The 22,458-nt window shown below is 49.3% G+C and overlaps 1 protein-coding gene across 5 annotated transcripts in view; it reads left to right on the top strand.

Annotated features, from left to right (window-relative positions):
* CAPZB (capping actin protein of muscle Z-line subunit beta) overlaps window positions 1–22,458 on the top strand; it is a 134,983-nt gene that overhangs the window by 45,321 nt on the left and 67,204 nt on the right. For all 5 annotated transcript variants that reach the window (XM_032594202.1, XM_030326114.2, XM_030326112.1 and 2 more), the window contains exon 2: window positions 16,761–16,850. In XM_032594202.1, coding sequence (XP_032450093.1) covers window positions 16,761–16,850 — 90 coding nt within the window. The remainder of the gene's footprint in view (window positions 1–16,760; window positions 16,851–22,458) is intronic.

Raw genomic sequence — 22,458 nt, 5'->3', positions numbered from 1 at the left:
GAACAATACTTGGATGGCTGCGTTCCCTGTCTGGGGCGCTGCCGGAAAGCTGAGCATTTGTAGGCCATCCAAACACGATGGTTCTCCTGGGACTCAGGGGTTAGAAGGGGAAAGTGAATTGATTTCTACCTTCGTGTTAGAGTGAAGAGAACTCGCAGAACAAGCCCCCTGTACTTTTCTAAGCTCTCCTGCGGTGCCTCCCCCTTCGCTGTGGTCACGGAACTTATGAGCTCAGTGTAAGAAAATTGGCAAACTAAAGCAAAGATGTTTTCTCTCTGTGTTGCGAAGCTCTCACTGGTGAGTTTCAGGCTGGCTTTGCTGGGGTCCCTCGTAGACGATTCATTCGGTTTCCCTGGGCTGGTGGGAGCACGGGGAGAATGCATTCCTAGCTTGGGAATGCGAGAAGGGGTTCTTGCTGTGACAGCGCCTGGAGTGAGTTTCACTGCCCGTTGGGTTCTGCTGATCGCTTTTCCAGTCATAGAGATCCCCCATTCCGTGGCAAGTTTTTGTAAGACTGTGCAGAAGGGGCACGAGTTTCTTAGGCTGGCCGACTCTGCATTCTGTATTTATTCATGTGACCTAGTGACAGGCAGTAATTGATGTTACCGTTTATTTAATAGAACGTAGCAAGCACCCCACTCTGAAACCTTATCTAGGAAAGTGTCTCCTGGGCCTCGGTTGCACCCCGTGCTGCTTTGACCGTAATTTTTGCCCGTAGGTGAAGAATGTGCAGGCTAGGTAGAGGTGGATAGGGTAATTACACCCCAGCCCTTGAGTCGGTCAGCACCTTGTCCTCAGTTTCTCCCTTGCCTGCTCTTAGAAGCAGGTCTGTGAGCGTGTTTGGCCTGGGCCACAGTGACATTGCTTACGTTCGTGAAGACCTTACCGACTTGAGGTCTTTTGTCACAGACTCTTTGCTTTTAGTGAAAGCCGTCAGTGGATTTATACGTCTGGATGAGAAACCACTTCATCTGCCATGGAATGGGAAACCACCTCTGAGAAGTCAGGCATTGGGATTCCCAGAGAACTGCCGTAGAGGCCCATCCTTGGGTTTCCGCTTGGTGGAGGTATGGGCTGAAATAGGCCCAGCCCTGCCCACCAAGCCTGAGCCAGCCCTCCTGTGATGTGACGGTGAAGCCACCGGGCCCTGCAGGCCCGGAGCACTCCCTGGGCTCACAGTCACTGCCCTGCTGCAGGAGCACAAGTCCAGCACTGTTTTCTAGAGGTTGGCGGAAGGCCACAGAGACCTTTATTTTGAAATTTTAGATCATATCCTTTTATTCCCCCACCCCCACCCCTGCTCCCTGCTTCCTCTACTCTGTTGACTTGTCATGGAAAACTTAGGGAGCAGTGACTACATTCCGTGTGTGTGCTAAGTGCTGTAGTAAGGAATACCCCCCACCTGATCCTTAAAATAACAGTGTGAAGTATGCACTGACTCTACCCTCGTTTTATAGGTTGGGAAACCTGAGGCTCAGAAGAGTTTAGTAACTTGTCTGAGGTCACACAGCTAGAACCTGATGTACCCAGGATTTGAGTGCAGACGACCTTTCTCAAACCTGCATTCTTGGGGCGCCTGGGTGGCTCAGTCGGTTAAGCATCCGACTCTTGATTTCAACTCAGGTCATGATCTCACAGTTCGTGGGTTCAAGCCCCACGCTGGGCTCCATGCTGACAATGCGGAGCTTGCTTGGGATTCTCTCTGTCCCTCTGCTCCTCCCTCTCCCCGTCCCCTTCCCTCTCCCCTGCTCTCTCACAAAATAAACAAACTTAAAACAACAACAACACAAAACCTGTATCCTTAACTAGAGCGCTCCATCACCACCGTCGCTTGCCGCCTAGCCGGCAGAAGCAGACGGTGAATAACCTGCTCCCCTTCTTTTGGAGACTTGGCAACAGAGAGCTGGCAGTGGTTCTTAGGCCACAGAGAGAGCATGGTGGTGGCAGCAGGTGCCTGGCTACCAGACAGTAGTGCAGGGGAGTGCTTGGGCACGCCAGCTGTGGGGCCGGAGAGCCCTGTCTTTGCATCCCTGCTTCGCGCCGTCACCACGCCCTCTGCGTCAGTTTCCACGTCTGAGAATAACACCAGTAGTGACCCTCTAGGATTGTTGTTAAGATGAAATGAGATTTTGGCATATAATCACTTAGCGTCAGTGTCCGAATACGTTTTAGCTATTATTGTGAATGCCTTCTGAGCCCTTGGGTCCGAGCCGGCCGTGGCGTCACTGCTCAGTGGAAACTATGGGAGCTACTACCGGTGATCGTATCTGTAGGCTGTGGTTGCCCGAGCCCTGCTTTGCGGTGCTGGCGCGAGAGATGATAACCACGGTGCCACGCGGTATTCGGGTGTAGTTCCTGGTCCTCCGAAAGAGATTTCGGATTTGGAAGTTGTTGCTTCCCTTTCTTTAGTTCTTTCTGCTCATTGAGGGACTTTAAGCTCCTTACTCACGCGCCAAGTTTCTTGAGACAGAGCACTTAGCATTCCGTTGAGGGTGGAAGAAAAGAAGGTTTGAACTTGTGAAAATGTCTTGTTGGCGACAATATACACCAGCCCTAAGGAAACGTGTGTGTAGATGGGGGAGTAGTTTTCACTCGTAAGGATCACTTTTCGTCTAGCCCAAAAGAACCAAAAAGGAGTGGCCTGACCCTGATTTGATACTCAAGCTCTTGTTCCAGGGCTACCCGCTTGTACACATTCCGGTAATATTAATTATGTAAACATGCGTGTGTGTGCGCGCGTGTGTGCGCGTGCACGCATGCGAGCGTGTGTTTTAATTCCACATAGGAACTTCGATTCTTGGGCCCTCTGGAACTAAAAGCTGTGTAAGAGGACGGTGATGATACCTTTCTTTATTGAGTTAATGTATTTCAGGACCTGTGTGAGGTTCTTTTCATATACTTTCTGATGTCCTCAAAACGGTGCTGCAAGGCAGGTACTATTATTGTACCCATTTAACAGATGACGGAGTTGAGGCTGAAGGAGGGGAAAGACTTGTCCAGATCTTCATTACTCAGAAGAAGCAGGTGAAAGATGTACACCTTTGTCTGTCTTAACTTCCAAGGTCCTTTGTGCCAGCCTCTGACCGGCAAGGTGGTGTGTTTGTCTTGAAGGTCATAGATCTTGAAGCCAGAAGGACTTCATTTTTAAGGCGTCTTTCTGTCTAGTGAGTCCTGACAACCAGAAGGGATGAGCTTTGAGACTGGACTTAGATTAGACTTGCAGATTTATCACAGGTTGGTAAAATGTTCGTTGTACTTTACTGTCAGCAAAGCGTATGGAAGCTTTGGAGACGTATTTGGGAGTGCCAGGGGGCCGGTCATTGTTGCGGGACTCTGCGGTATTGTGATGAGTGGTGTCCGGGGTGGCTCGTGTACAGGGTGGTGCCCTGATCGGGAGCTGCCCCTGAGTTGCATAGGACAAGTAGAGGTTGGAGAGTCTTCCGTATTGATTCACCTCTGAGATAGGGCATCAGGAACCCAGGATAGGAGTGGGCCAAGTGCTTTGCTTGATGGGTAAGCATTGTGGTTTTTTCCTCAAGCCTCCCTTTGCACAGAAGGCAGCGCTGCCCCCTTTTAGATGAAGTTCTTGGATTGATGGAGCCTTTAGTTTTCCCGCTCCTTTAAATCTTGCTTTTCCATCAAGATTTGTCTGTCTGTACCATTTGCAAGTTAGACTCAAGGTCTCCCCCACACCTTTGGAAACCACGTACTCGTGTTACTGGCAAAAGCCCATGGGGAAATGTTAAATTTTATCCAGGCCATCTTATAAGTCGGTGTGGGAGAGGGTTTACGTAGGTGGCTGTTCCTGCCATGAAAAAGGGAGTCTACTTTTCTCAGCCTCCATTGGGGAACATGTGGATGATGTTTCTCCCAAACTTTTTTTTTTTTTTTTTAAATTCTTGTTTGGAATCCTGGGACGTTCTGCTTTAATCACCTTCGACTTTTGTGAAAGCCTTCCTGAATTCCTTGTGTCATTGAAGTAGAAGTGGACAGCGTGTATGACTTTGATTGAAGACGTCTCAGGATCAGCCCTAATTACGCGTCTAACTACCAGCTGACAAAGTGGAAGGATTAGAAGCTTGTTACGTGAAACCAGTCAGGAACATGCCAGGGCAGTGGCTGTAGACATCTGTGAAGCATTAATGATGAGACAATAGGTAATGGCGCCTTGCACATCTTACAAAGAGGTCCAGGAAACCATCAACCAGAGAAACCGTCTGAAAAAGGTTTTAGCGTTTTCGAGAAATCCACACATCGGCCATAGTGTTTGTGAGAATGGAGTCTGTAATCCAAGATGACAGGAGGTTTCAGAATTTGGTTGTAGGTAGAATTGTTCGCGACTTGCCCAGCTGGGGAGAAGAGACTCACCCTAAAGGATTCTGTGAGCCAGCAAGCCGTTCTCCAAAAGTTATTTGAAATAATTTTTTTTTTTTTTTTAGTTTGGGCCTTTGACATTCTCTAGAGAGTGTTTGGTCCCGGGAGGCGGACCAGTGTGTTCTGTGTTCTGTGTCCTTTTCTGTCATTCAGTGCTCAGGATCTGGGGCAAGTCGTAACTTCTCTGAGACGTGGTTTACTTCTCTATAACTGGGGAAACTCATGGAGCTGTGGTGAGACTTTTCCCAAAACCCACATGCGCCATGTGGGTAAGTTACAGTTCATAGTGGGCCCGTAGCAGAAGCCTGTTCTCTGCCCTTTCTCTTTGGAAATTGGTTTGCATTTTGGTTTTTTTGTTGTCGTTTTTCAATGTTTATTTATTTATTTTGAGCGAGAGCGAGAGCGAGAGAGAGCATGGGGGTGGGTGGAGAGAGAGGGAAAGAGAGAATCCTAAGCAGGCTCCGTGCTGTCAGCACAGAGCCCGACTTGGGGCTTGAACTCATGACTTGGAACCGTGAGACCATGACCTGAGCCAATATCGAGAGTGGGACGCTTCACTGACTGAGCTACCCAGGCACCCCTGCATTTTGGGTTCTTCGTGTCCTGATAAAGAATGACTAATTTGGAAAACAAAATTATATGGATGATATATAAGTAGTCTTTAAAACACCATTGTTGATTCTAATAATATAGAATTTTATTAAAGATGATGATTTTGGGGGCGAATCTGTCTTCAGTCTTGAATTAATTTAGGATTTCTCTGTAAGCAGATAGCACTAAACTGTTTAATGAAGAGACTTGTTTTCTGGTCTTGGTTCATTTGCTTCTTAGTTTATCTGATTAAGTCTGCATTAATTAGTTTTGTAAGTCTGGGCCTCAGTTTTTCTCGGTTTTAAAAGAAGTTGCTGATTCGATGGTTTCTCAGGCTCCCTTTAGCTTTCCGTTTCTCTGATTCTGCGCCTTGCAATCTGGAGAGGTAGAGGGAGGCACACCCAAGATAAAATGCTCCACTTCCCCAGCTGGCTCGAGAGCAGAGCCAAGAGCCGTGCGGAAGAAAGAAATCTGGCAGACAGCGATCCTTTCAGTTGTCATCTGACCTGGGATGTTTCCCTGCGTAAAGTCATCCCCTGTGCTTTGCCTGGCCGCCACAGAGAGCGACCAGCAGTTGCCTTCGAGTTGAGTGCAGATCGGGAGCTGAGTCTCTGTGCACGGAACAGGGGTCGGCAGGCTTTCTGGAGTATTGGCAGGGGGTGGGACAGGGGGAGGCTGCAGGAGGAAAAGGGCTTCTTTCTGCCTTGCAGGGGAGGTAGAACACATGCACCTGTGCTTCCTCCCCTTGCTAAGCAGAGACCCTGCCTTGCCGTTTAGAATGTGCTCGCCCAGTCATGCCTCCTCCGGGACTCGATTGCTGACTCTGCATTGGGAAGTTTTCCCATCCCACCAAGTTTACCAGATAGACTTTGATCTTTGCGGAGAAACCATTCTGTGTTCTGTGAGGTTTGGGGACTATAAACACTGAATTGGTCTTATCCCAAACCAGTGTTTTAAGCCACACTACAGCAAAGATACAGCTCCACCTGCTGAGTGTGATTCATTTGGGATCTCGCACTCCCTGAAGGGACGTGTTAAGGGAAACATCGGCTGATGGCTGTCGTAGTATTTGACACAGAGCCTCTGCAGGGGTTGCTAAGTTTTGTCTTGGAATAAATGTACCAGGGAGAGAGGCGCTTGGACATTCTCCCTGCCGGGTGGGGAGTCGAGGTTGTTCGGGGGACTCTCTGGGGGTTGTCCCATTCGTCTGGTTTCAGTGGCCTCAGACGGGTTTGGGAACACCAGTAAATGCAGAGAAAGCCGAATTGTTGGAGATACTCCTTGGTGCTGTCCTGGCCAGAGGGCTTCAGAAATAAAGCTGAACAAGGAGAGAACAGTACAGAACAGAAAAAAAAAAAAAGAAGAAGAAGAAGAAGATCTTTTGGGGGCGAATATGGAATTTGATCAACTCTTACTGTTTTTCGGCTTTAGGGGAGCCATGGGTCTCACATGCTCCATCATAAACAGGGCGGGGGGCACGGGTGCGGGGGGAGTTGCAGGAGCCTGCCCTCCTTTGTTGGTGCTTCATGACTTGGAAACAGAAATCACGCTCCGCCTGCCTTGCTAGAGACTCCTGGCAGCCCAAGTGGAAAACCTGAGTCGAATGAGCAAAAAATCAGGGAGGAAAGGGCCCTTGAGCACCCACAAAACTGTTGTGTGAAAGTCCTAGCAGGTAAGCCATGTGCTCTGCCCTCTGAGAAGGCTCTTGCCACTTGGGGAGGACGGGCTGCGGGGAGCTCCTGGGTCAGACGCCATACCAGACCCTCTGCCTCATTCCCGGTGGTCCCGCAGCACAGAGAGCGTTGCCAGGCCACACTGCTTCACGGTTTTGAAAACCACGGCTCCAAGGGACGAAGTGGTGACTGATTTAGCTCCACCCTGCAGGTGAAGTGGGAGAACAGGAATTTTTATTGTTATTAAATCACATCTGTGCCTTCACAGTCTTAGACTTCTTTGAAAAAAGCTGTGGACCCTTAACCTTGGAAAACTGTGTGCTCACATGTGTGCACACACACACACACACCCGCTTTCTCTCTCACACACACATGCTTTTGTAACATTTACGCCTCCACCTTCTTTTTTTTTTTTTAATGTTTATTTATTTTTGAGAGAGAGAGACACACACACACACAGCATGAGCAGGGAGGGACAGAGAGAGAGGGAGACACAGAATCGGAAGCAGGCTCCAGGCTTTGAGCTGTCAGCACGGAGCCCGATATTGGGCTCGAACTCATGGACCAGGTGATCACGACCTGAGCCAAAGTCAGATCACGCTTAACTGACTGAGCCACCCAGGTGCCCCTACACCTCTACCTTCTTAAACACACTCCTGCTTTCTCATGCACACACCCACACATCTGCCTTCTTACACCCCCTACTTTCTCATGTACACACCTGCCTTCATACACATCCCTTCCTACACACTTTCTCTCCCACACATACATACACACCCCTCCCTTCATGCACACACATACTCCTACTTTCTCATGCATATACACACCCCTACCTTAACACACATGCCCCTACTTTCTCTGTCATGCATACATACACATCCCTACCTTCACACACACACACACACACACACACACACACACACACTCGCCTCCTTTCTCACACATACACACACATCTGTACCTTCACACACCCCTTTACAAACTGTCAAGGCGCTCACAAGCTGTGGAACAGTGACTCTGTACCCCAAGTTAAAAACCTGTGGTTTATTCCTTCCATCAGAGTTGATGCTGTTTTTGTTCTGTCTGTTTGTTTTTAAACAAAAATAGGTTTCCAGTTTCCACACTCATAGTAGGTTAAAAGTAACAGATGAAGTGTAGCTAACGGAAGATCAGAAAAATGTAAAAAGCAGACATGGGGCTGTGTTCCAGGAACCCTCTGCCAGTGAGAGATGGTTTAACTGTGTTCCCTGCTTTGTCCTCTCTGTAAACACATGGACCCTGTAGAACATTTTAGAAAGGTTACCATCTCTCCGGATGAAAACAAGGTTGATACTTTGGTTATTGGAGGGGCTCCCAGCTCCTCAGTGATGATGGGGTGAGTGACGTGTCCGTAGTTCTGAGGGTTGAACAGAGTGGCATAGACCTTTCCTGCTGTTTGCCTTCTTCCTTGGGTCACAAGCTCCTTGGGGGCAGGGACCATGTCTGACTAGTCCAGCCCTGTGTCCCCCGTGTGTGCCCGTCCCTCGCACGGTTGTGCTAACTGAATCAAGCGGAAAGATAGCGTGATGTGTGGTAGAAAACCTCTCAGCATGAAGGGGCGGGCTCAAGTGCTGACTTCGCCACTGGCCTTGTGACCTTGCCAGACTTTCTCTGAACCTCATTATTCGTCCATAAGATGAGAGGGCGGGACCTAGATGCACTCGAAGTCCGTCCTGTGATTCTGATAGAATTTTCGTAGAGCGGAGACTTGTAAAGGCATGGTGTTTCCAGAGGGATCCAGAGCACGGTGGTCCCGCCACTGCCACTGTAAAATGGTTTTTATATCGCGCAGTTTTCTCCTCGGTTTTTGGCAAATGACATTGATCCGGCTGTGATGATATGCGGCACTAACCCCAAAAGGTGGAAGGAGGCTTGATCTCCCAAATGGGCTTTCACTGTGGCTTTGATTCACTTGCTAGAGGGTATTGGGCTTTCCCGTGGGAATGAAAAGTCATCCAGAGGGAACGCTTGTGTGTGTTTGGTGAGCCATGTCCTTCTGCGCTCGGCCCTCACCACCGTGCGTCCCTCCCAGAAGATTCAGCCAGAGGGCAGTCAGTCAATGGAAGAGACACTTTTCCAGAGTGACCTACAGACGAGTTGTGGGTTGGGCTGGCTGGTGAATCTTTCCCCAGATAGCCCCCAGCACAACTTGTTCCTGAGCCACATGGCAGAAAAGAGATGCACCTTGTAAACAGAGTTGCTTCTTGGGTCACAGATGATACAAGACAAGTCATGGTCAAGTTAGACCCCATAAATTTGTGGGAAATCAGCCTGGGTGAAGTCTGCCTCGGTGCTGTCTGTGAAGCAAGAATTGACTTAAGCCGCTCGGGAATGTAAACGCGTGAAGGTCTTGATGAACTTAGGAAAGACTGTAAAGGCCTTGAAGCTTTGGGTGGTTGTTTATGTACAGACAGATGCTGTTAAGTGCACATCGGCCTTGGCCAGACACCAGCGCGGGCCAAGCAGGACTTCCGCTCAGAAATCCACACAGTGGGAGTCACTGCTTGTCCTTGAAATTACAACAGCGTGTTTTAAAAGGGCACGCAGAAACCACACGCACGCGAACGAGGCCACAGCGCTGTCCTCTAGCAGGTGGTCCGTCCCCAACTTCTTGGGCCTCCTCCCGTTTCCAGTAAGTGCCCTCGTCCTGTCTTTCCTGCCTCTTAAAGTTCCTGACCCCCCCCCCCCCCCGCCCACCTCCCACTGTCCTCTCCAGCCACACAGCCACAGCCCTGGTTGCTGTAGAGGCTCCTGTCCTGGCTCTCCTGCCCCTGATCCCATCTCTGGTCAGACCGTCTCCCCCACAGTCACCAGAGACGTCCTTCTGTATCAGTTACTATTGCTGACTAACAGAGTCCCCCCCAAATCTAGTGACCTAAAATAACAGAAATCCTTATGTCAAGTGCTTTCTGTGGCTCAGGAAATTCAGGTGGGCCTTGGGTGAGTGGTTCTGGCTTGGGGTCTTGAGCTCTTGCCATCAGACAGCTAGCTGCAGCTGGAAGAGGGGACATCGGGGGGCTTGGTGACTCTCATGGTCCCTTCATGTGGCTTTCCTGTGTGGGTTATCTTGGGCTTCCTCACAGTGTGGCTGCTGTAGGGCAAACTGTTTACATTGAAGCTTGGGGCTCCAAGTCCGAGTGTTCAGCACTCAAGATGGAAAATGAATTGTCCTTCCAGATGGCTAACAGACACATGAAAAAGGTGCTCAACATCATTCATCGTCAGGAAAATACAAATCAAAACCACAATGAGATATCACCTCACACCAGTCAGAATGGCTAGCATTAACAACTCAGGCAACGATAGATGTTGGCGAGGACGCGGAGAAAGAGGAACCCTTTCGCACGGCTGGTGGGAGCGCAAACTGGTGCGGCCACTCTGGAAAACAGTGTGGAGGTTCCTCAAAAAACTAAAAATAGAACTACCCTACGACCCAGCAATTGCACTACTAGGCATTTATCCATGGGATACAGGTGTGCTGTTTCGAAGGGACACGTGCACCCCCATGTTTATAGCAGCACTATCGACAATAGCCAAAGGATGGAAAGAGCCCAACTGTCAAATGCATAAAGAAGATGTCGTGTGTGCGCGCGCGCACACACACACACACACACACGCACGCACAGGACTATTACTCAGCAATCAAAAAATTAAGTCTTGCCATTTGCAACATTGTGGACAGAACTAGAGGGTATTATGCCAAGCGAAATTAGTTCGAAAAAGACAAATATCATATGACTTCACTCATATGTAGACCTGAAGATACAAAACAGGTGAACATAAGGGAAGGGAAGCAAAAATAATATAAAAACAGGGAGGGGGACAAAACTTAAGAGACTCTTAAATATAGAGAACAAACAGGGTAGATGGAAGGGTTGTGGCTGGGCAGGTGGGCTATAAATAGGTAAGGGCATTAAGGAAGACACTTGTTGGCATGAGCACTGGGTGTTCTATGTAGGGGATAAATCACTGAATTCTACTCCTGAAACCATTATTGCACTATGCTAACTTGGATGTAAATTAAAAAAAAGTTTTAAATTAAAAATAAATTTTTTAAAACAGAAAAAGTTAAAAAAAAAACGAATTGGCTTTTATGGCTTGGCCTCAGAAATCGCAGAGCATCAATTCTGCTATTCTCTGTTGATAGAAATAGCCATCAAAGTTCTCCCATTTCCAAGGAGGGGGTACATAGACTCCACCTCTCAAAGGGAGGAGTGTCAAAGTCACGTCATAGGAGCAGGCCCGGTGAGAGAGCTTGTTATGGCCATTTTTGGACAATGTAATCTGTTTAACCTTCTGAGACGCAGCAGTGTTCCTGTCATTCCTCTGTGGACAAATCTTTAGGAACTCCTAATCCCTCTGGAGAAGTCGATTTTAAAGTTTGCGAGGCCAGAGAACATGGCACAGAAGCCTTTCTACAAAGTAGGCTGCGGCACAGCTGCCGGGAGACCTGAGGTCTGGAGCCTGGGCTTGGAGCCTGCTTAGAAAACTGCTGCCCTCTGAGCCGGGTGGGCGGAAACCAGCCTGACTGGAGGCCCTTTGTGATGAGGCCCTAGTCCCCTCCCAGTGCCACTCCTTCCTCCTCCGTGTCCCTGTGCTGTCCTCTTCCTTACCCATTTATCGCAGGGCCTCTCTTCCCCACCCCCCAACTCCCCCTCCATCCCCCCATGCCTGCCTTGTGCACTCCTAGCCTGTATTGTATGTAGCCAGTGATAAAACATGAGGCTCCCCGTACCACTTAGTGTCACCTTTACTGTGACTTTTTTCATTTTTGTGGATAGGTGTGTTCGCTGAATTAGACTTCGAGTTTTTTACAGGTTGGGACATGTCCTGTGCCTGGGGGCTGGATAAGTTGTTTGGTGAGGATTTCCAAATCAGTCTGTGCCTTTTTACTTCATTGTACAGGGCCGAATTTTAACTGCTTGCAAATGATGGACAACCCTGGCGGCTGTCTTAGAATTCCATAGGAGATTTTTGTTTTAGGCTGTAGTGTTTTATTCAGCTTGTTATTCTGAAAAATTGTTTCTAGTCTGTATTAACAGTGGCTTTATTTGTTGGAGGGTGATTGAAGCAGTTTTGTGTTTTTTCTTCAAGTCGTGTGAAAAACGAGCAGAAAGTGAAACATTTCCTGACTTGATTTATGTGCTTAAACACACACAGCCCACCCCCCCCACACACACACACATACCCAGAACTCGTAGTCTGATCCTGTAGAACCTTACCAGCCTGAAGTGGGGTACCTGTCCCCTCCTTACTCTTTGACGTCCTAACAGAGACTCTTCCTAACAAAGATCTTTTTTTCCCATGCAGATTTTGACTACAGCATAAGTTCCTGAAGACACTTTGTTTTACTCACCATTCAGCATCAAAAACAGTGCTTGTCACCTAGGAAACACTCCAGTAGTTATCGAATGACTAACGGAATGGGCAGAGAACTCTGCGGAGGGAGGGGCGGTGGTCATGCTTTTATTATTTACCCTTCAGCCTGGAGACCACCACCAGCGGGAGGTAGACCTGCTGAGGCGTGTTGTCTGCGGGACGTGTCTGGGAGCACTTTGGGCTTTGAAGGCGCCGTCCGTCCATGGGGAGCACTCAGTTGTGGGATGAGCGTCCACAAAATACATAGAAAGCCGGTTAAGGGCAGGAACCGGGGCGGGAAACCCAAGCCTGACAGCCGGTCACTGTGTCTCTGGGCTCACTCACGTTGTTTTCCGGAGCTGCGGGCCGTCCGTGTTCTCTTCATTCTCTGGTGCTGTGTCCTGTTTGGACCTTTCAGGGTATGGGGTGACTCCCGGGTGAAGGGCCCCGGTTCACTCTAATTTTAACTTTTTACAAGCTGTCGTTAAGCTTCCCCATGTTGCTTCACTTCTGGGAAGCCTTCGGTCCTTTTCCTAATTTAACGACAGACGTCCTCAGCCCTCGAAATTTGTAGTGAAACATTTCCGAGTAGGATTCATTGGGATTAATGCAAAATAGGAGTTAGACCATTTTGCAGTTGTGTTTTTCTAGTGCTGTCAAATGGATGCAGTCAGACGGAGGACCGTCCAGGACGGGGCCTCCGAGCCGCTGGCGCCCTCGGGGGCGAGGCTGTGCTGAGGCTGCATGGAAGGGTGGACACCAGATCTTTCCATGTGGCTCTTTTCTGGCCAAGTTACGACTTTCTCTTCCTAGATAATACGCTGCTCAATTTCTAGTTTATTGCTTTTGACTTCCTGTATGTTCTGGATGAAGGTTTCAGCATAGCTAGGTTTACTTCTATCTAACTTTGGTTTTTTTGTTCTCAGGAAGAGTATTAATACCCAGTTGAGAATATTTCTAAAGACCAGAAGTTTTTAGGGGTTGTGAGTGGTCTGTGAATTAGAATTGTGTGTAAAATGTTTCTGTGCAGTTTTCTAGAGCCTTAGCTTTGATCAGAGTCTGAGTGTCTGCAGTCCCCCAAAATGACTTTTAACTGACTTTTAAATTAGGGTTTTCAGACTTGACTCTGGCATTTGGGGCCAGGTTTGTTGGGGACTATCTTCTGCATCGTAGAATGTTTAGAAGCATCTCTCGTTCCTACCCATCAGATGCCAGTAGCGCCTTCTCTTCCTGTGATGACAACGAAAAAATACTGCCATGCATTGCCAGATGTCTCCTGGGGGTTCGTGGGAGGGCAGGATCAACCCCAGTTGAAAACACTGGTTCACAGCTTTTTTTTATTAATGTTTATTTATTTTGAGAGAGGGAGAGCGAGTGTGAGCATGTACTAGCCAGGGAGGGGCAGAGAGAGAGAGAGAGAGAGAGAGAGAGAGAATGAGAATCCCAGGCAGGCTCTGTGCTGATATGGGACTCGATTTCATGAACCGAAATCAAGAGTCAGACATTGAACCTACTGAGCCGCCCCGGCTTTTTTTTAATAGACGTGGTTTTTTAGAGCAGTTTTTAGTTCACAGGAAAATTGAGCAAGAAGGTACGGAGAGTGCCTGTATATTCCCTGCCTTACAACACATGGCCTTCCCCACTATAAATCGGCATTCCCCACCAGAGTTAACACTGCTGAATCTATACTGACACATCATAATCATTCAAAATCCGTAGTTTCCATTAGGATTCACTCTTCTTGTTGTACGGTCTGTGCTTTGGGACACATTCCAGTGACATGTGTCTACTATTATAGTACCGTGCAGAGTGGTTTCACTGACCTGAACATCCCGTGTGCTGTCCTCTGCTTGTTCAGCCCTCCCTCCCCTTCAGCCTCTGGCAATCACTGGTCTTTCTCCTGTCTCCATAGTTTTGCCTCTTCCAGAATGCCACCTCGTTGGAATCACTCGTATGTAGCCTTTTCAGACTGGCTTCTTTCACTTGGCATTCAGGACTCCTCCATGGCTTTCCATGGCTTGGTATCTTTTCTTTTTAGCCCTGAATAGTATTCCGGTGTCTGCCACAGGTTTGCTTATCCATTCACCTACGGAAGGGCATCTCTGTTGTTCCCAGGGTGGGGCAGTTATGAATAAAGCTGGTATGAACGTTTGTGTGCAGGTTTTTGTGTGGACGGTCGTAAGTTTTGAGCTCCTTTGGGTAAATACCAAGGCGTGCAGTTGTTGGATCGTACGAATACGATGGCAGGTGCGTGCTTCGCTTCGTGAGAAGCCACCAAACTGTCTTCGAAGGTGGCTGCGTCCCATTTTGCATTCCCACCGGCAACGAGTCAGAGTTCCTGTTGCCCCACAGCCTTGTCGGCAGAGTCCTGGGTCTGGGCCGCTCTCGTAGGGGTGTAATGGGATCTCACTGCTGCTTTCGTTTGTATTTCTCCGCATCTCCCTGGTAACAAATGATGTGGAGCATCTTTTCATATTCTCATTTGTCATCTGCCTCTCTTCTTCAGGGAGGTGTCTGTTTAGGTCTTTGGCTCATTAGTTTACATCTTTTAGCTAGTTTGACTTGAATACTTTAGGGTTTTCTGTTCTGGCACGGTTGTGGGGGAGGGGAGACATAGCTGCTCGTGTCTCCAATTTACAGCAGCCGGAAAGACTTGAGGGCTAGGTTGAGTGGGGTGGATGTTACATTTATATTTTAAAATGTCAAGATACTTACAACATGTATTAATACACATACACAGACAGTACTCCCAAACACATACTGTTGTATATTAAAAATTTCACGGGTATTAAGTGAATCATTGCAACAACCCTGTGAAGTACATACTGTCCCATTTTACGGATAAATACAGGTTTGGAGGGGTTAAGAAATTTGCCCAAGGTTCTTTCTAGTTGATGAATGGCAGAACTGGACGTTGACTAAAAGTCTCTCTGGCAGTAACTACATTTTTCTGCGTTCTCGACCCGTTAAGTGGTGTTAAAACGTCTTCCCGTGCCAGTAGGCCAGACCCATGTCACTATGGCCTTGGCTGGCATAGATAGACGGCATGGCGCAAGCGGGGAACCCACGGTTGCTGGAATGTTCCACCGAACAGAACAAGTGCTTTACTGTTTCTGGGCTGAGAGAGAGTATGTGCGTGTGCACGTGTGTGTGTCCAGCTTTGCAGGGTAGTAGTGACGGTCGTGTGTCCCAGAATAAAGTGTCACTGATCACCATCTTCAGCAGGGCACAAGTTGGTTTTGTATTTGTTTGTTTTGCTTTCTTCTTTTTTAAAAACAGCCTGCTGTATGCGCCACATCAGTTACCTGGGAATGAAACAGCCTCCAGCCACCTCGACGTGTTCGTTCCTTGGTGAAGTACAGAGCGGGTCCTCGCCCCACAGCGTCTGTGGTTAACATACCTAGGGCACAGGCAGTCCTGCTCGGGGGTTCTGTTTCACTAAGGCCAATGTGGCATCTCCAGGATTACTTTGTGTATTTTATTAAGATACTCTAGTGTGTTGATGGAGGGCTTTTAAACATTCTGCGCTTGGTCTGGGCAGAGCAGGTTTGGGACACGCATGAGGCGGTGCCTCTGAGCCATCGGGCCGGCCTCCCTGCCTGTACTTCTCAGGGTGCGTGCGGTCGTCTGCCCTGTCTGCCTGGGCTGCCTTTCTCCCCTTTCTCGTCGTGCCTCCTGTGCCGTAGCCCCCTGGGCACTGATTACTTTCACTTCACCCCCACCTGGTCCTTCCTCCCTCCGCCTCCTGCCTCCGTCATCGGTCCCGTATTTATGAGGGCTGGCTGGCGGCTCGTGGTAAATGTGTGCAGACTGAATGCCAGATGAGGCGAGAGTACTGTGAAGCTCACAGTATAGTCTTTATCCTCCTGGGCCCCTGCGGCTGCAATGACCCCCGTTGGCTGCTCTGGCCGTCTGCTCTGCAGCTGGAGCGACCTCTTGACTGTAGATGCTCCAGGTCTCGGTCTCCTTTGCAAGGGCCTGGCGCCTGGGGACATGTCCCAAGCTTCCGTTGAATTCACCGAAACACTTTAACCTTGGTGTGCATCTTGCCGGTTGTTCTTTGCCTGGTAACATTACCTGACTTGTATGTCCAAGTGACAGCAAAGGAGAAAGCCTAACTTGCTGTTGGAGCATGGTCCCTTGTAGGGCTGATCAGGAGGTCACACGTCGGCATCTCCCACGGTCTGTTGAATTGGAGAAGGAAAGCCGAGGGGCATTGAGCTGTGGGTGGAGCTCTGGCCTGCTTCCCACTTGGAGTATGTTCTGGATGTCTCCACGTGAGATTGTGCTGTCACAGAGCCTGTCCCCCTCTCTCTGGGAGATGTGTTGGAGGGCCCGCTGCAGTCCTGCTTGGAGTTAGAGTACCCTGGGCAAGCTGAAACTGCAAGAATGCTTTTTTCAGAGGGGGTTTTAGGGGTGCCTGGGTGGCTCATTTGGTTGAGCGTCTGACTCTTGATTTTGGCTCAGGTCGTGATCTCACGGTTTGTGGGATCAATCCCTGCATCAGGCTCTGTGCTGATGTGCGGAGCCTGCTTGGGATTCTCTCTCCCCCGCCTCTCTGCTCCTCCCCTCCCCATACACACTCTCCCTGTCTCTCTCTTCCTTGCCCCCCCCCCACCATTTCAAAACAAATAAATAACCTTAAAAATAATAATAAAAGGGGGTTTTGGCGCTTCTGTTGGCAAAAGCAAAATAACACAGACACGTCTGTTTCTCTTTTCACAGAGCGATCAGCAGCTGGACTGTGCCTTGGACTTGATGAGGCGCCTGCCTCCACAGCAAATCGAGAAAAACCTCAGCGACCTGATCGACCTGGTATGAGCTTTGTTCGTATGGTTTCCTTCGGGCTGTGGCTCCCAACTGGTTGTGTTTGTGTGCCTTTTGCCGTGCGGCGCTCAAAACACGGCAGAAACCTTCCACCCCCACTGAGCTCTGAGATTCCTCCACGCGGTTGTCTCGGAGCCAGCTGCGTTTGCAGAGCCCAAGATAGGACTTCTGAAGTTGGTCACCGTCTGTCTCCTTGCCCCACCTGCATGGGTTCAGGTTCTAGAAGCTTGCGTCTCCGCGCAGGGAGGAAGAGGCCGTACACGCCCAGCAGGCATTCGGTAGTGCCCGGAGCCAGGCTTCCTTCATTTCTTTGCTGTTGTGGAAGTTTCTCCAACCAAGGCAGTGCAGAATCTACCCTGTAACATACTTGAGGGCTTCCCTTCCACTTGGAATGGTATAAAACACAAAAGCCGGCTTTCAAAGATCTCATCACACCTACTTTTTAAATGTGTCTTTTCTTTTTAATTCGGAATGATTGGTCTCACAATGATGCCTCAGATTAACTGGCACCATGATATTATTTGAAATAGCTCAGACTATTTTAAATAACCTATAAAGCTGTGGGAAATATTGAAAAGAAGTAAAATAAACTAAAATCAGGCCCCAAGAGGCCAACTGAGTTGCTAGATTTTTTGGCCAGTATGTTCTGGCTCCGGCTCTGGCACCTGGGCCTCCGAGTCCAGTCCCCTGTTGTGCTCATGGCCCCCATGTCTTCTGGATGTGATCATCAGCTGCCGACCGTGGCTCATCGATGAGGTGGCTTTTACTGTAATGGATTGAAAACCTGTCCACACACTTCATTCCGTTGTATGAGTTCAGAGCAGTTGTACTAGCAAAGCCTTACCGCGGGAGACTCGTGTCATCGCCACGGAGAACTTCCCAGCAGTCTGCAGGCCCCTACTCGCAACTGTCTGTGTATTTATAGGCACCCAGAGTCCCAGTCGGGAGGCAGCTGTGTGACACAGTCAGCCCAGTGAGGAGTTGTGAACCCGCTAGCTTGTGCGGGTAACAGTTCCGCAAGTAAGAAGGAGGAGGAGGTTTCTTGAGGTGAGCGGCCCTGATGAGAAAGACAGCGACAGGTACTTGCGACGCAAGGCGCGATGGGTCCCGGCTGACACGGAGGCGTGTTAGGGGCGTGTGAAAGAAGAGTGGGTGGAATCGCGAGGCAAACGAGCCTCCGAACGTGCAGAATCAAGTCAAAACCCAGAGCCTGGGAGGTGCCTTCAGCCCGTGAGGGGAACGGAATGTCCTCGAGGGGGTTGGTGGGCAGGCCCCCTCTGAAAGGGCAGGGGCCGCTTCATTCCAGCTGCTTGTTTATTGCCCTGTGGGAGGGTGGTCCTCTGTTACTTGCTTTTGGATTTTTCTGGAGAAGCCATACATTTAGAAGTTGATGTGAAACTTCCTGATTTTCCAGCATTGGCCCAAACATTGGATTGGTTAGACCTGATTTTGTAAACAATCTGGGCGTGAGGATGTGCAGTGAGTTGGCGGGGCAGCTTGGGGGGTGGGGGTGGGGTGTTGAGAGAAAGCAGTCTATGTTGGGAAATGGTGAAATACAGAGTTGGGTGGTTCCGAGGGGTCCCTGAAGGTCAGAAGGAGGGCTTGAACGTGAGGCGGTGGCTATTGTCACCATCATCCACTCCGTGAACTTGGGGCACACCGGGCTGTGTGGACTGGTTTGCTGACTCCCAGCCCCGTTAAAGTAGCGAACTGGGAAGTGCTGTATTGTTTTGTGTTTTTCCTGATCGGAGATTTTTGCTTATTTTTGCTTGATTGTATGTGGCAGAGGTGGGCAGAGGCTGAAGGTATGATCAGATCCCTAATTGGGTCAGTGGCAGAGGCCTGTTTGTCTTTAAACTCAGCATGAAAGCATGCTTGGCTGAGTTTAAATTCAGTGTGCCAATTTAGCTGTTACCGTATTTTAGAAATCAACCGAACATAGAAGAAATGATGAGCAAATTTTTCTCAGTAGACCATTCCTCGGGCTATTTTGTTCTTAGGGCAACTGAAGTGTTCTACAGCTGTGTGTTTTCTGTGCGATCCCCTCGCCGCTCTCTATTTCAGAGATGTGCCCAGAGCCGCTTTTATGGGAACCTGGTCAGCTTCCCTGGCTGGGTCTGGTACTTGTACTTGGGCTTGGCGGGAGTGAAGGAGAGCCGCCTCTCACCTCAGCCACATACTGGGTGCGAGAGGCCCACCGTGGCACGTACTTTGCAGAAGGGTGCTTGGGCCCAGGTTGACGTACCACCCTGCACCTGCCCCAGATAGGTGACGTGCTCTGTGGCATCCTGTGGGTTAGTGTCAGAGGCACTGCTTCCCCCCTTCTAACTTTGTCTTCCATAGAACGTGGCTGGCGAGGGGCTGGAGGGAGACGCAGGTGGCGGGTTCAACAGCTAACAGTTGAACGCCTGCTGTGTGCCCAGGACTGGGCTGGGTGCTTTGGTTTGCGTTATTATTTCATCTGATTTTCACAGTCCCCCTTGAAATGTATGTAGGACCACTGCACCTCTTTTAGGTGATTTAGACTCGGTCAGGAAGAAGCCGGGGCGGTGGTGTGGCTGAGCAGCACCAGGAATCCCAACTCCTCCGGGTGGGATCACTCTGCTGGGTACCTTTCGGTGAATCACCCACCCCTAGAGCAGCAGATTAAATGTGGTACGTCGTCCTAATGTGTCCGTCTTACCTGTTTGGGGAAAAGGGGGTTAAATAATTCATCAGTAATTTAAAATATTAAAATGTATGTTTTATGGAGAGTAATTTAGAATTAAATTATATAATCCAGGGGCGCCTGGGTGGCTCAGTCGGTTGAGTGTCCGACTTTGGCTCAGATCACGATCTCGAGGTTCGTGGGTTCAAGCCCTGCATTGGGCTCTGCTGTGCTGACAGCTCAGAGCCTGGAGCCTGCTTCAGATTCTGTGTCTCCCTCTCTCACTGCCCCTACCCCGCTTGCACTCTGTCTAGACTCTCTCTGTCAAAAATAAACATTAAAAAAATTTCATACAATTGAAAACAACAGCAGCAGCAGCTAGAGACTTGAAAGACGCTCCCTTCTTAGAGCTAGGCCACGTGGGATTAACACTTCACTTTTGTCCAGTGCTTTGTGGGGAGGTTGGAGGGGTGCCGACTTCCCCTCACCAAGTTGTGTGGAGGCCAGCCTTGGGCCCCATCTACCTCCTAAGGCTGAACAGGAGGCCGTATGTAATAGATCCCCATCATCCAGCATGGGCTGGGGAATCAGTGTGCTCATTAATTTTTTAATTTGAAGTATGATAAATCTCAAAATGGAAATGGAGCATGACTTTTCGCCGAATTAGGATCTGGTAAAGCACACCTCGTTAAAACTATATTGACATGCTTCAAAGGCCACTTTTTGATTAATGGCCTTGCGTCAAGGTCCTCGCTATGCACCGTAGTGTATAAGGAGCACTTGGGCCCGTTTTGTTCAAGATCCCGTGACCAGTCCTAGAAATTCCTTCTTTGAATGTTTGTCTTTCATTGCTGCTAATTTTCTTCTCTTTGCCCTGGGAATGACAGGGTTTGTTTGCCTTTTTTTTTTTTTTTTTTTTTTCCTTTTCTGCAGTATTCTTTTCATTCCTGTAAGAGGTGGTCTGTGCTGAGTGTACTGCTGTGCCTCTGAAGTTCCCAGAGCTATAATTTCCGAAAACTCACACCGCCACGGGTCCGTCTAGAAGCAGTGTGTGTATCCAGGCCTTTGTTTCACATGATCTGGGATCAGTCCGGTGTTTTCCATTGCGGCGAACGCACCGCTCGGTGCAAATCGCAGTCATTCCTCCCGTGCTCACCTGCCCAAAATAATGAAGGGGCAGTAGTTGTTTTCAAGAGAAGTCTCCAATTTTAAGACTGACAGAAATGTGAGGATTTGCCAGCATTCTCCATGAAGGGAACGGCCATGCTTAGATGTTGGAGCCAGAGAACTGTAGGGGAATTGATCCGGTCCACCAGCGGTCCAGTTACAGAGCAGTATTAAAGAGAAATGTGGTGTGTGCGTGGCCGCGAGGCCGGGGCAGCCCGATTTATCATGCCCGTTGAGCTTTCTTCCTTCTCTTTTCTTTCCACCGTTTGAGCGTTTGCTGCCTCGGGATTATGGTGCATGCTGGGATTGGTGGGAAATGACCTTCCTTTGCAGATGGCCAAAACATCCATTTTATTACATATTAATCCTGTCGTACTAGAGTGAAGCCAGCCGAAATCCGTTGTTAAGCTGTTTCAAAAATACCCACTTCGTCCGTGTGGGCCAAGAATCATATGATGTTTAGATGCTCCCTTGGCTCCCTGAACTTTGACCTTCTGTGGCTTCACTCTGCACACTGGCAGCTCTAGCCGAAACTTGGCTGGGTGTATTTTGAGCCCTGAGCTGAGGAAGGAGTTTGTTTCTGCGAGTTGGCACCCAGCAGGCCATCCGTCCTTTGCCCTCTTTCAGAGCAGACCAAAAATAGCCCTAAATCCGTTTAACCAGGCAGGAGAGTCTTTGCCTGCAAACGTTGGTTGTTTAATTTTTCATTCCTTCTTTCTTTTGTGCTGTAGCCACCTAGAGGTCCAGCTCGTGGGTGTCCCCAGACCTAACTCGAGCCAGGGGGAGGTCATCAGCTGGGAAAGCCCCCAAGCTATCCTAGCCAGGCCTGGGGGTTAGAGGCGGGAAGAGGCATCCTGGTGCTTCTCCCAGCGAGCGGAGGACCCGGTCAGTTTTCGTGGCCGCATATCCCTCTTTGTAGCAGCCAGAATTGCCCTCCGGAAATAGAAGGGGCCAGCTGGGTGCAGGGTTTTGCCCTGCCAGCCTCAGCAGCCCTGGGCTTTGAATGGCTTGCGGAAAGTGTCTGCCTCGCGGCAGCGTGAGGGCTGCAGGGAGCATGCAATTCTTTGCACCTGACAGGTCAGAAGGCTGGGGTGCACGGCGGGTTCTTAGGCACCGGGGGCCCAGCAGATGAGCGAGTGGGAACCTACAGCTTGAAGTCTCCAAGTCTCCTGCTCTCCGTGAGGCAGCCGGTGGAGCCAGGCTCTCAGACGTTTGTGAGTCTGCTGAAATGAAGGCGAATATTATATTTAATCGTCCATTAATATTATCGTGTCTGATTTCTGCCAGGCATTGTTACTCAATGTTCAGTCTTTAATAGCAGAACCAATGAGATCTGGAAGTTCTTCTCCCAGTGTTGGCTCTGTGAATGAAACACCAAACCCGCTCCGTCCCCAGGTGGTGAAGACACGCGGGGCCTGGGGACCGGGGCCTTGCAGGCCAAGACGATCCAGCTTATCTGTACACAGGAGTGAATAGGCTTGTATCTTCTTCCTGCCTGACTTGCCCCTTATTGTCGCCATTGAAAACCGATCTCCCACCAGCACTTTTTCCTCCTTTGTTTCAGAGGCGACATTTAAAATGTCTTCTTTCAAAAAAAAAAAAAAAAAAAAAGAAAGCGTCTTCTCCTTTCTAAAGGGGTCTTCACTTAAGTGGGTGAAAAGTTCGTGGATTGAAGTCCACATTTACGGGGCACCTCCTCTGAGTCAGCCGCTGTGCTCAGCCCTGGGAAGAAATGCAGCCTTTATTCCTTGGCTCCCTTTACACAGGAGAAAATACCAGGAT

The sequence above is a fragment of the Lynx canadensis genome, chromosome C1 (assembly GCF_007474595.2).
Source record: "Lynx canadensis isolate LIC74 chromosome C1, mLynCan4.pri.v2, whole genome shotgun sequence".
NCBI classification, from domain to species: domain Eukaryota; kingdom Metazoa; phylum Chordata; class Mammalia; order Carnivora; family Felidae; genus Lynx; species Lynx canadensis.
The sequence above is the reverse complement of the archived record's forward strand: the minus strand, read 5'-3'. Positions and strand labels throughout refer to the sequence as shown.